Source organism: Lissotriton helveticus, chromosome 1_1 (assembly GCF_964261635.1).
Source record: "Lissotriton helveticus chromosome 1_1, aLisHel1.1, whole genome shotgun sequence".
Lineage (NCBI taxonomy): Eukaryota > Metazoa > Chordata > Amphibia > Caudata > Salamandridae > Lissotriton > Lissotriton helveticus.
The window spans coordinates 1,293,354,098-1,293,366,658 of record NC_136057.1 but is presented as its reverse complement, the minus strand read 5'-3'; the positions used below and the strand labels follow the sequence as shown (position 1 = coordinate 1,293,366,658).

Sequence of the window (12,561 nt, the reverse complement as noted above, 5' to 3'; positions counted from 1 at the left end):
TTTTAAAAATACAGTGACAAATGACGGCCCGGAGTTCTTGAAATGAGTACGAGCCTCCCGCTAGAAATATAAATGCACTCCTGTCCATCTCTAGTAGGTTGTGATTGATGGCCAGTATCTAGTATGTTTAGGTAAGTTGTGGGAGATGCGTGGGTTACAGCCTGTCTGTTCCTTTCGCTCAAGTTGGGGAGTTCATCCATATCCGTGCTTTCCTGGGATTGAAGAGGCATCCACTGAGTTATGTCAACAAGATAAATTATAAAAAAAAATATCAACATAATGCAGCAGTCAAAGTATGTATGGCACAAGAAAAGAAGATGATGTTATTTTTATAAGTCAAGATGGAAGGCTATGGATGCATCTGCTACGAATATTTCTGAATTGGAATGCTAAAAGCATTTTGAAGAACGATTAAACAAGTGGGGTATACTAACTCTGATTTATTACTTCTGAAAGCTATACATTTGAATGGATGGACTTAAGAGTCATGATGATGTCCTGAAGAACAGTAGCCTGTGTAGCAGTGTGGGTGGGTAATCATGTAATGTGGTCAGCAGCTCATTACAGCAGCAGGTTGTATAAAGGTAAAAGGTTGTTTAAAGGTATGTAGCCTAAATGAACAGCCTTTAGACTTTAGGTATATAGATTTCGGATTTTGCTGTATATTTTTTTTTGTGTTGAAAGCTAGAGTTCCAGCGGGAAGTGTTGTAACAACATTGGTAGTTTGATGCATTAACCAGGAAATTGCAACTTGCTAATTGCGGCCTCAGGGCAACCGCCCCACCGCTAGGGATTTCTGATCCCTAGCGGTTGCAGTAGTCCCAGGGTAGCCCGACCACCCTGGTCGTAATAGGGTGGTTGGAACATCACCACCGCCACGCCCTCATGAGTCTGGTGGTCTGTGGAACGCCAGACTCATAATGAGGCCCTTAATTATTATCTGAATTTAATCACGTTTCTCAATTTTTTCTACAACCCCCCTCTTCAACTGCTGCCTTCCCTTCGTCTACAAATTTGCACTTTCACTCAAGTGTTACTAGTAGGCTTATGGCCCACACTTGTGTTCTATTTTTGTACTCATTTATACAGGTTTTAATTTTGGAGTGTTTTCTACTATTGTATACAAGATTACCTATTGTTACTCAAGTGTTTACTTTGTGGATTAACGAAGATTGAAACTGGTAGTCTGCTCATCCATTTTGTCCCCTCCTAACTGGAACAGTGTAGAACGCTTTAACACTCCTCATAATATTCATAATAAATAAAACTAAATAAGTATATAGATAAACAAATACTGTTCTTTACCATTGCTGTTTCAGGCTTTCAGGCTTTTTAATTTCATGTGAATCTTGGAGTTATTCATTTTATAAACTTGTCAGAGTATAACACAGCAGTCCAGCCACATGAGGTCAATATCCAGGCAAGAGATAGCATTTAAAAGGGCCTGATTTAAAGGAAGTGGTTATGAAAATAAACCCGATAAATGTGTTCTGCACCTCATAATTCCCACTGTTCTCCTACAAGTCTCTTCTGATGTGGCACTATGCGCAACTTGTATCTGCTTCTGCACAGTGTCGCTGTGGATGGAAAGTGTTTTGGAAGAGATAATAGAAAGTTGGCCATCGTAACAGCACCATGTACTTTCTGCCTGCTTGGTATCCATCATGAAGGCAAGTTACATACCTTTTGTTAACCAAACAATAGTGAGTAATTGGATAAGTGGTGCCTTCTTTCTGAATGTGAATTAATACTGCTAAATGTTTTGATTTTCTTAACTGCACAATCCTTTGTGGATCACGGTCAAGAATGATGACAAAGAGAAGTTGGGAAAAGGTTTTGGAAGTTAATGTTCTGAGGGTCACGAGGAGCGTGGTGTGGTACACTTTATGATCACTAGACTGAAGTTTGGAAATAGATATGGATGGAGAAAAATGATCAAAATGTGACCAAAATGTAAGAAGCCAGGGGTTAAAAAGTACCTAGGCAACTAAACATAGTGCACTAAAAAGTCATGCCCACTGGAAATATGTGAGTTTGCGGCTGCTGCTTCTCCAGCATAAATATGGATTTGCCGCATTTGCCACATAATCTATACTCAGAAAGTGTTAACGTGTAAAAATGACAAAATAACGAAGTAATACACTAAGGGCCCAATTAACCGCCGGGCCCATGGGGGGGTTGAGGTGGTGGTGTCCTGAACAACATATTGTAAGTTGGGCGGTGGGACTGCCACAGCCCCATCACAGCCGCCAGGGAACCACCATTCCCTGGTGGTGTTGCAGTGGCCAGGAGGCCGAAATATGCTTGGTGGGACTGCTGTGGTCCCTCCAAGCATATTACGAGTTTCCTCTCTGCCAGTGGTGTAATGGAGGTTCCGCCTCCATGAACACTGTGGCAGGGAGGAAATAAAGGGAGCCCCGCCACAGTGTTCATGGAGGCGGAACCTGTGCCTCTTCTGCCTCTTCCCTGTGTGCATGCACCCCAGTTCCTGCACATCATGGACTTTTCATTCCATGCCGTGCTGGAACTGTTTTTGGTGTTCCCATTTTCTGAGGCACCACAGTGAAAATGCCAAACATCTTATCTTATCTTATCTTAGGTGTAATTTATAAAGCGCGCTGACGCCGAGGCTTCCTGGCGTTAAGAGACAGAGTGAGTGAGGGGGGAAACGTGAGTAGCGGAATTCTAGCTAAGGGGAGGGAAGAGGTGAGTTTTAAGTAATTTTTTGAAATTGAGAAGGGAAGAGGAGGATTTGATGGAGAGAGGGGGTTCCAAAGCCCAGGGGCTAGATAGGAAAAGCGGCGACCACTGAATTTCTTGGTTTTGATTTTGGGGGTGACTAGCAGGTGACGGTGGGCTGATCGGAGGTTACGCTGTGGGCAGTGGGGGTGGATAAGAGATTTTAGAAACACAGGGCCGGAACAATGGAGGGCTTTGAATGTGAGACATGCCACCTTAAAGCCTGCCCTTTGGTCTATTGGAAGCCAATGAAGACCGTGGAGTAGAGGTTTGGCCGATTGCCATCTGGGGGTTTTATGAATTAGGCGGGCTGCTTGGTTCTGGACAACTTGGAGGCGGTGTGACAGGGATTGTGGGAGACCGTGATAGATGGAATTAGAAAAGTCCAGGCGGGAAAGCACAAGTGAGATGACAACTTGGGTGAGTGCAGCGGGGGGAAGTAAGTGACGAACTTTACGGATCTTCCGAAGCTGGTACATGCAGGATGAGATTACCGCTCCCACTTGGGCTCTGAGAGAGAGTTTGGCGTCAATGATCACTCCCAGACTCTTTACTGCTTTCGCCGGGACTGGGATGGAGCCTAGCAAGCCAGGAGGAAACTCCTAATCTGGCAGGCGGTCAGACCACGGCTTAGGCAGTATGGTGGTAGGGCACCGACAAAGTTGTAATAGGGCCATAAATGTGCTGCATTAGGCTGCATAAATTTCATTGTCTTGCCGCATCATTTAACCAAACCTGCCCCATAATTTGGTCCTCCCCTGCCGCATAATTCCAATTGCCCTGTTACAGGTTAGTTGATGTTGTTGAAAGAGAAATCTGTACTGGGTTGCTGGGTCTCTGATAGTGATGAATTAACAGATAACCTTACCATAATGTTTTAGTACATGTGACCTACCACGTAAGCAGCGTGTGAGTTTTTTTTTTACTCCATATTAGAAAAATTCACCCAACTGGAAAAAAAATACACAGTAACAAACAGAAGTATGATCTAGTTCTCATTCTTAACAAGCTTTCAGTACCCCAGTCACGATGTTGCCAGTGACCTGTCACTAGATGGCACTCTGCTGTTTTTGCTGCTCTATCTAAAGGGGATCTTTAAGTTGAAATTAGGAGGCATATTCTCAAGAACGTGTGATAATCATCGCAAAATTAACTTAACGCAACTTTCAACATCGCAGTCTATCACGGGAAAATTATGCAGTGTTAAATAAGTATTCACAACACTGAGGCACCATGCGATAGGCCCCCGACAACGTGTCAAATGTTCGCAATAAAGTCAACCCACAAAAATGTGAAACACAAATGCGATACAAAAAGCCGCGAAAACCAGCAGCAGGCCTGCAAATCCCACACGTCTGGCGGGAAAATGCACTATAAAAACAACAAAAAGAACCCACCAAAAACAAGCACAAATGCTTAGCAACATGTATATACCTGGACCACTTGCAGAGGTCCACGCGAACCCCACAGACCACCAGCAACGAACAACAGGGTTGGGGAAGGCTAAGGAGAAGAGGGAGAGGAAGACGGGGTGCAGTCCGCAGGCAAACCAGATCAGCGTCACCCAGGGTCACAGAACACTAACATCAACTGACCCACAATTGGACTACCGTGAATGCAGTTGGAGTGTCGAGGAGGTCAATGGAGGAGGCCAAGAGGCGCTGGCATGATGTGAAAACCAAACCAAGAACAAACCTGCTGCCAACAGGAAGGCAGCAACGGTGACAGGAGGTGGGAGTCCAGCGCCACAGGAGGACCTGGAGGAAACCGAGGCGACAGTCATCAGTGTGTAGACGGTGCAAGGAGCTGGGAGTCCGGACACATCTCCAGAGGACCTGACACAACATCAACAGGGCGAGTAACGACCAGGGACTGGGGGAAATGGGGGAGATGGGCACAATGGCACACATGCACAACGATGTGTAGCACACTGCACACCCACAATGACCCTGGATCATGTCCCTGGCACTCTGCAGCACACACACATAGCAAGAACAGCACATCCACATTGATGACAATGTGGTACAACGTGCATGCCCGACACTGCAGAACAGAGGACACAATACTGGCTCCCTACATGTGCTGAAACAGGGAACTACATCTGACTGAGTTGGAAACTGTGAGATGGAAATGTACGCGTACAATGCCACACCCGTCATGGAGACCAAATGTCCACTATCCCGCATCAAAATCCAGCAACTCCCAAACAGTCACAATGTACATTGTCATACAGTCTGCATACAAACAAGAACAATGCGCCAACACGCATCTCCCCATCACATTGCAGAGGGGCGCACAGCACCTCCAGCAGAGCAGACCAGACAACTCATCAGTGATGCTGGAGAGGACCACCACACCTTCGACACCGACGCCCTACAACAGCTGATGAACATCCTAGGCAACCCACCACCACGACCAGGGCAGCCAAGCTACATAGAGGAGACCCCAGTCCCTGCACAGACTACACAGCAGGAAGCACCCGCCAGCACTACTGGCTCCAAACACTTCACTGAGCTACACATAGCATCCCAATGCCAGGTGTCAGAATGCCAAAAGGAGGTGGCTGAACAGGTGCGGGTGGGTCCGAACACATGGAAGTCGAACTAGATCAAATACGTGGGTGTCTAATTCCCTTCAGGGACCACATACACACCACAAAGGAGACCCACACTGCGACAGAGACACGTGCTTTAGCACATTTTCTGTACTGAACCACGCCCAGAGCCCCGCTATTATCAGTCACACACCCGCACTGGACCTGCGTATGCCAGGCCAGCCCACTCCGCTCATGCTTATGGGGGGACGTAACAAGCTACATTGCCGTGATTTTCCCCACTGGCTGGGGTGACATGATTGCGCCCCCTGTCCACTACCCACCAAACACCAGCGGTGTGTGTTGACATGGATATGTGTGTGGTCTGCATACTGCAGTCTGGCCCTCACATCCACGCCACACTTGGCATTGTGTATGTTCTGATTCATGGATCACTTGCCTCCTTCGCACATGCCTGGTTCCCACCTCTCCCCACATTCAGCTATTGTGTGGCTGAGGTGCCATGCCGTTGATGGCTAATGTACATGGCTGGCCCAGGTTCCCACAGTAAGTTGTGTAGTTGTGTCTGGTGGGTGTGCATGTTGTTTGGCATGTTGTATGTGAGCTTGTGACGTGTGCATTCCCGGTGTTGTGAGTTGAATGTGTGTGGAGTTGAGGTGTGTGGTGTGTTCATGTGGTATTTGCCAACGAGCAGTGCATTTCCATGGGTGCCATCCTGGTGGTGCTGGTTGATGATGAACAGTCGGAAGATGTACAGATCATGCACACTTCCTGGGTGGTTGTCATAGATGTTGGTGGAGATTCCCCGGTGGTCTGCTATTGCCTGCACATTGATGAGATATGTGCGCTTAGTGTTGAGGGTATTTGTGCTGTGTTGCCAGGGGGTACAAGTAGGACATGTGTGCAGTCAATTGCCCCTCACACGTGCGGGAAGCCAGCTGTGGCGTAGACACCTTGCTTGGTCTCCGGCTGTTCCTGCGCAGTGTGGGGGAAGTATAGAGAGTGGCGTACTGAGCTGATGGTGTCATCCATGACCGTTGTGAGGGACTTGGATTGGGCTGGCTGTAAGACTCCTCCGACTCTGACAATTGTTGGTTGGAAGGTACCAGAGACCATCACATGCAGCATGGCCAGCAGCTTTGTCTGAGGTGGGATGTTGGCTGTCCGCTGTGTTGATACCGTTACCCTAGGAACAATGGTGGTCAGGATGTGGAGAATGGTTGTCCCTTTGTGTCTGTGGTGGGCAATGACATTCTCTGGTGTTAGGTCTGTGAGGTTGGTGCGTTTTCCGAGGGTCGCTGTCTTTGTCTTCGCTGCCTCTGTGGTGGTCTGGGGGGGTTGTGGGCCTGTTGGAGTCCGAGCTGAATGATCGTTGGCTCCATGGCACCTGTTCTTCTTCTGGTGTGGCTCTTGGCTGGGCTCCCTTTTGTGGTGCAGACTGCCGTTCGACTTTCCACCAGGTCAGAGCAAGTGTTAATTTCCTGCTGTTAATGCGCCTTATCACATTTATTTCGAATCTTATCGCCTATCTGACTGGTTGTTGAGAATGTTGCGGAGTGGTTTTGTAGCGGCTTTTTCACGGGACCGTCTTCTCTGCATCTCATTAGCGTTCGTTGCGGGGGTCATCTGTGGCGATGTTTATTGCGGCTGCTATCGCAGGTAACTGGTGATATGGGCTGTTTACACCTAGCTTGTGAATGGGGCGATACATTTATCACCACTTCGGCTGCGATAAAGTGCCGTTAACTCGACAATAAGTCCTTGACAATATGCCCCTAAGTTTCTATATTTACTCGAGCCACCAAAGCAAAGACAGCATGCGTTCTAATTAAACACAATTAAAAAACGGATATTAAATCTTTAAAAACACTCATATTATTGAAGTGATTTGCAATTTTGACCCCATCTGCAATAATTTTGCTCCCCAAATCACGGCTTAAGTGTGAAATACTCCCACTTCAAAGCAATCCTAAAAATCTGATTCTTTGTTTTGCACAAAATCACCACGGCCAATTTAATAGAGGTAACGTTGCATTTTGTAATATTGCTTTCATGTTATCTTTTACAATGCTATTTCCCTCTTTTTCTATTAGGTCAAGAGTACAACGATAGACAAAGATTCATGTAATACATGGGTGTTAGCAACCCCCATAGAGGAGCCTATCTCTGATTTGCTTACTATGGAAAACTTGTGACGCTTCTAGTCTCCTAATAAAGAGATTACGTAGCCACTCAACTGTAGTAAGTGATTACAGTTGATTTCCAACATCACAATGCCTGCTGCCCAAGCAAACAGCCAAGGGGAAAGGCAAGCCACAATCACAGCCACAGTTTAAAGAAGGAAAATGGCTTTTCCTTCTTCTGATATATATATATTTTTTTAATGAATGAAGTGTTCAGCAGAAAGGAGATATTTATATAAATGTGTTTATTTTTTTCCACACTATAGTTCATACTGGAAATACAGAATTGCTCCATGTTTCAATGCAGAATTTTTAAATCTGATTCACATTAAATGTATCCTGATATCTTTTAGCGAAAACTACTAATTGCTATATTTTGCAGTACAGGTTCTACTTGTGTTCTTCATGCTAGTTATGAACATGATAGAACAAGCCACCAAGGATTTAAGCAGTTTAAGAAATAAAATACCCTCTCCCCTACATTAAAAGGATGCAAAATACATCAGCGTTTCATGACCTCATAAAGAAAGTCACTGGACCTTCGTCCTTGTTCCCCTGTATGGTCATGGAAATTCTCCATGACTTCCAATATCCTTATAATGTACGGCAAAGGGTACTTTATCCACTATGATGTATGTTCATAAATTATATAGTCATACATTAACAGATTTTACACTGAGAATGGGCAAACCATGAGAACAGGAAATAAAAGATTGCCCTGTGGCCTGTGAAGTGGTTTGAACGTAGCGTGGTTTTACGTAAAGCGTAATAGATGCAGATATCAACAGCAGATGTGGTCGGAAAAGGCATGAAACAGCTACAGAGAAGGAAGGAAACAAATGGCAGCTGCATGAAGCCAACACTGCCACCCTGATAAAGCACGACAGCGGAGCAGGTATTAGACCTTCAGCAGAACTAGGAGATTTTAAGCAGAAGGCTACACGGAGCAGAAACTTCCAGGCCTTATCCCCTGCAGAAACATTTGTTGGAGAGACCTCGAGGAGAGATCAGAGAAAGGAGTGCATGGAGCAGGCTCGAGAGAAAACCATGAGCAGTCTCACTGTTTTTGTCCTGCTTCTCTTCCCAGGAGGTTATTGGGCTTCAGGAGTCCTTGTCCCAGAAGTAACTGGCATTGTGGGAGGATCACTGACTGTGCATTGCAATTATTCAAGTCGTTTTATTGGGTACCCTCAATACTGGTGCAAAGGATCATATAGGTTCTTCTGCCGTGATGTTGTACGGAGCATGGGATCAGGAGAAGAGGTGAGAGAGGAAAGATATTCATTGAAAGACCTTCACCCAACTCTCACATTCACAGTGACCATGACAGGACTGACACTGAAGGACTCAGGGCTGTACTGGTGTGGGACGGCGAAAAAGTACGCCCTTGATGAAATGTTCAAAGTTACAGTGACTGTTTCATCAGCTGATCAAAATGTCAATCAACTATTGAAATCATCTTCCACTGAAGCGGGTGTAGCTGCTACATCATCATCCTTAGGTACCACCGCATTGAGTCCCCAATGGACTGACCATGATGGGATAAGCACCACGCCTGGCCTCTCTGGAACTACAGCTGGCGACCCTGGAGATTTCCCTCCCTCCCTTGATCCTATGGTCCAGTTCTGGTCCTGGCTACCAGCCACCCTGCTAGGGATACTTTTACTTGCAGCTGTAAGTGCCTTGATCATATTCATGAACAGGAACAAATACTCAGGAAAAGAAGACGTACAGATGGATGCCAGTATCAGTTCATCTACCCTTCCTCCAGAAGACATATTGCTAAACACGCTCTACACTGTGGTTGGGAGTCCTGCTGGAGCAAAACGAAAGCTACTTTCTTCAATGATTAAAGGTTTCCCAGTGTCTGCATTCTCTGATGATGGTTATGAAGATATGCAATGTCTGTACTCAGAAACTAACACTTCCCCCAACCCCATCGTGAGTCGACGGCGATTCTCTGCATTCAAAACAGGTTATGGTGATGAAGAATATGCAACGATAGCTCCAAGGGACGGAGATGTGTTTTATCAAAATTTATTTTATCACCAAGTTTTCTTGGCAAAAAAATATGGATCTTTGGTATAAAGCCGCTCTCTGATGTGTGGAGATCCACCTTATAATTATCATGAAAGATTAATATATTTAGTAGTACTATCATTATAGGAAAACTTGTAGGAACATTTTTTGGGAATATAACAATGACTAACTTCACTCACAGGAATTTCCGGGAAATTGAATCCTTCTTTAGCCGAACGTATTTTACAAAGTCATGAACTATCTCCCCTGTTGTGCGAAACGTGTTTCGCATCTGGTGTCGCATCTGATGTTAGAGGACATTAACAGTCTTGTAAATACATTGGCTTCTTGCTAATATAACCTCCTAAAGATTCAATACTATTTAATAACCCAAACTGAATACATGTATGTTTATGACAAGAGTGAAATTATAAATGTACATTTTAGGTCACCTCATAAAATTTGCGGGTATTTATAGAAGGGATTTCGCACCACCATTAAACTGCTTGTTCATGCCTTGAATAAATATAAATTACAATGTATGTAAGTTAGCCTGTAGTAACCACCGAACAGAAAGATGGTAGTCGTTAGTTCGTGTTTTAGTTTAAATTATACCTTTCGGTAAAAAATTTGTGAAACGTAACTGAATTGTAACTACGCTCAGCATCCACAGTCAAGACAGGGGCGTTTATGTGACAATGCTTGAACCCCCACTGAGGAAATGCCTCCTTCTTCTCTGCCACCAGTCGTCCTCCAATGAAGGCACAACGCTGTTTTTTGTCTGCTCTTTTTTATTTAGTAAGATGTTTACTAAAGGCAAGCAGAGCGCAAAGTTGCAGGTTTTAACTTCCAAAAACTTTGTAGCTTTTTTATATTCGCAAATATCTGTCCTTGGTTAATTGCAAGCATTACATGTAATCTGGCTGAAAAAGATGGTACAAGAATTTTTTTTTGCAGCAAAACTCCTCTTCAAAAACCTACTGTTAGCAGCAGAAGTCTTGTACAAAAAAAAATGTGTGCCGACAAAGTATTTTGCAAAAACTTGCTTTGCAGGCATGTTCACCTGCAGGCACCAAGGAACTAAAGTTAACAAGTTTCCATAAATCAAAAAGTGAAAAAAAGCTGAGTGCTTCACACAACTCTGCCTGCAAATTTTAATCCTTGGCCTCCCTTTGCAAAAAAATAGGATGAAATGGGGGCATTCCTACGAACCTTAATGAGGTTCACATAATTTATATTTTTTACTCTACTTGTCTAATGTAGTAGCCTGAAACGTCATGAGTTATGCTATAATGAATCCTAGAACAATCTTAATAATGAAGAGCAACAGCAGATATATAGATTATTTATGTAATGACAGACATCTGATTTAATTGGTTTTCCTACACTTTACAAAACTTAAAGTAGAAATTCGAAGAAAACGTCACCAAAAAGTTGTTGGAAAAAATAGTAAAAGATAAAAGAGGCACAACGGCAACAAAGTTATGAATACATTAAATCTGGCTTAGGCAAGGGTTAAATTAATGGACGGCTTGAGGACAAAGCTGGGGAAGGTAAGGTTCAGTGCTGGATTATAGTTAGGCAAAGAGTGAAGACATGTGTAAAGAATGCTGTAAGCTAAGGTGAGAGTTAATTTTATGTTTCAGATGGGGCAGTGCCAAGTTGAAGATGGCAACTGACAGCCAGAGGCTGAGCTCCTGCACAAGCTGGCCCACAAAGCTAACGATCCTGTGAGGAATACTGAATTTTAGGAGCCCAAACCAGGCACATGAGCCAGGAAGGACTGGTCGTACCAGGCATCAGACGTTTGCTTGTGAGGCTGGAAAGGCTTGTTTTGTTGCTGAGTGCCGACTTGGCAGCAGTGTTGCAGCATTTGCCCATAGCAAGATAGCAGTCAGGGCCAGCGTAAATCACTCACTTCTCACTCTCGCTGCAGAGTTCCTTTGTGTATCCAGCAGTTTTCAGGCAACAATAGAAGAGTCAAGATTGATATCTCTGGTGATTAATCTTCCTTCTGGAGAGAGATCGAGTTTTGTCTATTGGCACTTTTGACTTATCTAACTAAAGTAGCACAGAGGATGACTAGGTCTGTTGCAAAGACAGTGTACCATGCAAATCACAGAACTGTATTTTATGTGCATAGCTCAGAGGGTTATGTTTTTGTCACAGAAATGCTTTGGTTACTTGCAGTTTATTTTACCATAAATAATATGAGTTACAGTGGCATTCACTGTTTTTATGTGGGGAGTGATGGAGAGGGTGGCAGGGCAGCATATATTTTTTATATGAGGATACAGTATGAGGTCAATAAGGGTGTTGGAAAATAAGGCAATATTTTCCATTACGTAGAGGGCACATGAAGGACAATCGTTAATGGTTAAGGCTATTTTTAATCAGCTTGGAGTTCTTGAAAAGAGTAACAGCCTCCCACTAGAAATATAAATGTACTCCTGTTCATCTGTAGTATGTTCTGCTTGATGCCTAAGATCTAGTATGTTTGGGTAAGTTGTGGGAGATGCCTGGGTTACAGCCTGTCTGTTCTTTTCGCTCAAGCTGGTGAGTTCATCCATATCAGTGCTATCCTGGGATTCAAGAAGCATCCACTGGGTTATGGTAACAAGATAAATTATAAAAATATATCAACACAATGCAGCAGTCGAAGTAAGTATGGTGCAAGAAAAGAAGATGAGGTTATTTTTATAAGTCACGATGGAAGGCTAAGGATGCATCTGCAACGATTATTTCTGAGTTGGAATGTTAAGAGGATTTTGAATCATGTTTGATTAAGCAAGAAGGGTATGCTAACTCTGATTTATTACTTGTGAAAGCTATACATTTGAGCGAATATTCTCAGCATTTTTTGTACTTACGACTCACTCATGATGATGCCCTTATGGACAGTAGCCTTTGTAGCAGTGTGGGAGACAAACCATGTAATGTGGTCAGCAGCAGGTTGTATATTGGAAAAAAGGTTGTTTAATGGTATGTAGCCTAAATCAATATTCTTTAGACTTTGTGTATATAGATTTCAGATGTTGCAGTATATTTCTTTTTTTTGGGTTGCAA

The 12,561-nt window shown here is 44.0% G+C and overlaps 1 protein-coding gene across 1 annotated transcript in view; it reads left to right on the top strand.

Moving 5' to 3' along the window:
* The window catches only part of LOC144763904 (uncharacterized), a 150,602-nt gene extending 138,844 nt beyond the window's left edge, over window positions 1-11,758 (top strand). The window contains exon 4 of the mRNA XM_078649938.1: window positions 8,241-11,758. Coding sequence (XP_078506064.1) covers window positions 8,241-9,564 — 1,324 coding nt within the window. The 3' untranslated portion in view covers window positions 9,565-11,758. The remainder of the gene's footprint in view (window positions 1-8,240) is intronic.
* The last annotated feature ends 803 nt before the right edge of the window (window positions 11,759-12,561 follow it).